Below are 1,898 nucleotides of genomic sequence, written 5' to 3'. Positions count from 1 at the left end.
CTACTGATGCAATTCTCTATCTATATAAAAGCCAAGTACGGCCAAGGATGGAATACTGTTGCCATATCTGGGCAGGAGCTGCCAAAAACAGCCTATCATGCCTTGACAGAGTACAAAATAGACTTCGTGGTTTAGTGGGGGATGCCCTTTTCTCTACCCTGCAACCCCTCTCCCACAGAAGAGACGTTGCGAGCCTATCCTTGTTTTATCGTTATTTTCATGGCAGGTGCTCGTCTGAACTCCAATCCCTGGTCCCCCCTCGCCAAACTTTCACGAAAAACACCCGTCTAGCTGAATCCACTGTGAAAAATTTCCCCCACTCTATATCTGTGCCTAAATCAAAACGCGGATTTCATGAGCAAAGCTTCTTTTTTAGAACTGCACGCCTGTGGAACTCTGTTCCGTCTGCCTGCTTCCCTCCGGACTACAACTTGGATGTCTTCAAGTCTAATGTTAACAAATTCCTAATGAACCGCCCCCCTAATTAAACACTTCATAAAATCTCCTCACTAACGTGATGTACTTGCAATAACCCTTATCCCTGAGTGGCTTCCGGGCCTTGATAAGTGGTGATCACTGTGTAAAAAAAAAAAAAATGACAATTTGGTCAAATTTAGTTGAGGATCTCTCTGGTTTGAGGAATCTGTCCTTCTCACAACAGGCTGTAGACAGTGATGGTCTACTGAAGTTGTATATCTTCTGTGATGCTTCACCACAGTCATATGGGGTCATATGACAGTCATATGGGGTGAAAAATGGGAAATCCCATATAATATTTTCTAAAGTGAAAGTGGCACCAATGAAAGCTAAAACTTTGCCAATGATGGAATTGCTTGCTGTATACATTGCATTCAAAGCTTTAAGAACGTTGCTGAGAACATACTCTAATATCAAAATTGAGCGCATTATTGTTTTTGTGGATGCGCAAGTCATTTTGTCATGGCTTCTCTCAGACAATATGAAGGCAAAAAGCCTATATACCAGGAATAGAATAAGAGACATTCATGATATGAAAGAGAATTTTACCAAAGAATTTGGAGTGGACATTCACTACAAATACGTCCCCTCTGTAGAAAACCCGGCGGATCTGCTTTCTTGTGGTGTCAACCTGGAAAAATTTAAAGAGAAACTGGACGTATTGGCTTATGGACCTGCATGGATATTTTAGAAACCAAAGAATTGACCTACAAGTACCTTGAGCTGCCTGAGTCCGGAAAACCAGCGACATGTGGAAAATGCTTTTTATAGTACAATATGGGTCGAAACACACCAGAAAGGCTTTGCAACCTAGCAAAAAAGACGACACGGCATATATTTTAGCCTTTCATGATGTGTTAATGGGTAATTTTGTTAATTACGTATCGTCTTATGTATCGAATTCAACTTCAACCGGCACGAACACTCGCAATAGTAACACAATAACCTCATGACTGTAAACAACAGTCCCTTCCTCTCACTCAAGCTTGCTTTTTATGCAGTTTTTCACCCTGTCTCATTTGCATGTGTACCCTCTGTTTTCTTGTGATCTCGCGAAATCGCAAGACCACAGTTTATAAAACACCAGGCGCCATCTTTTTTCTCTTTTCCCACCCAACACTTCCCTGTGGCAAGTCCATCCCTCCTCCGTCACGCCACCGCTCACACACACATCCACACAATGCACAAATACGCAGACGGTTGTTACTCTGATGATCATACAGAGTACACTGCAGGGTTGGTCTCCTAGTCCACTTACTTCTGCGAAGAGGCACATTCATAGGTTCTGGTTCTGGTTCTGATTCAGATTCTGGTTTCGGGTCTTGTTCTGATTCTGTTTCCACCGCGTCAGATGAACTATAATCATCACTCTCTGGTCTGTTGATTTCGTTCATCAGTAGCTCATCACTTGAGGATTCATT

At 42.4% G+C, this 1,898-nt stretch overlaps 1 protein-coding gene across 1 annotated transcript; it reads left to right on the top strand.

Annotated features, from left to right (window-relative positions):
- Nucleotides 1-799: 799 nt before the first annotated feature.
- Nucleotides 800-1,168, top strand: LOC145292824 (uncharacterized). Its single transcript, XM_080138865.1, has one exon. The coding sequence runs from the start codon at nucleotides 800-802 to the stop codon at nucleotides 1,166-1,168; it is 369 nt and encodes a 122-aa protein (XP_079994991.1).
- The last annotated feature ends 730 nt before the right edge of the window (nucleotides 1,169-1,898 follow it).

This window comes from Euprymna scolopes, chromosome 14, assembly GCF_053919585.1.
Source record: "Euprymna scolopes isolate OS-2025 chromosome 14, ASM5391958v1, whole genome shotgun sequence".
Taxonomy (NCBI): Eukaryota; Metazoa; Mollusca; class Cephalopoda; order Sepiida; family Sepiolidae; genus Euprymna; species Euprymna scolopes.
The sequence above is the reverse complement of the archived record's forward strand: the minus strand, read 5'-3'. Positions and strand labels throughout refer to the sequence as shown.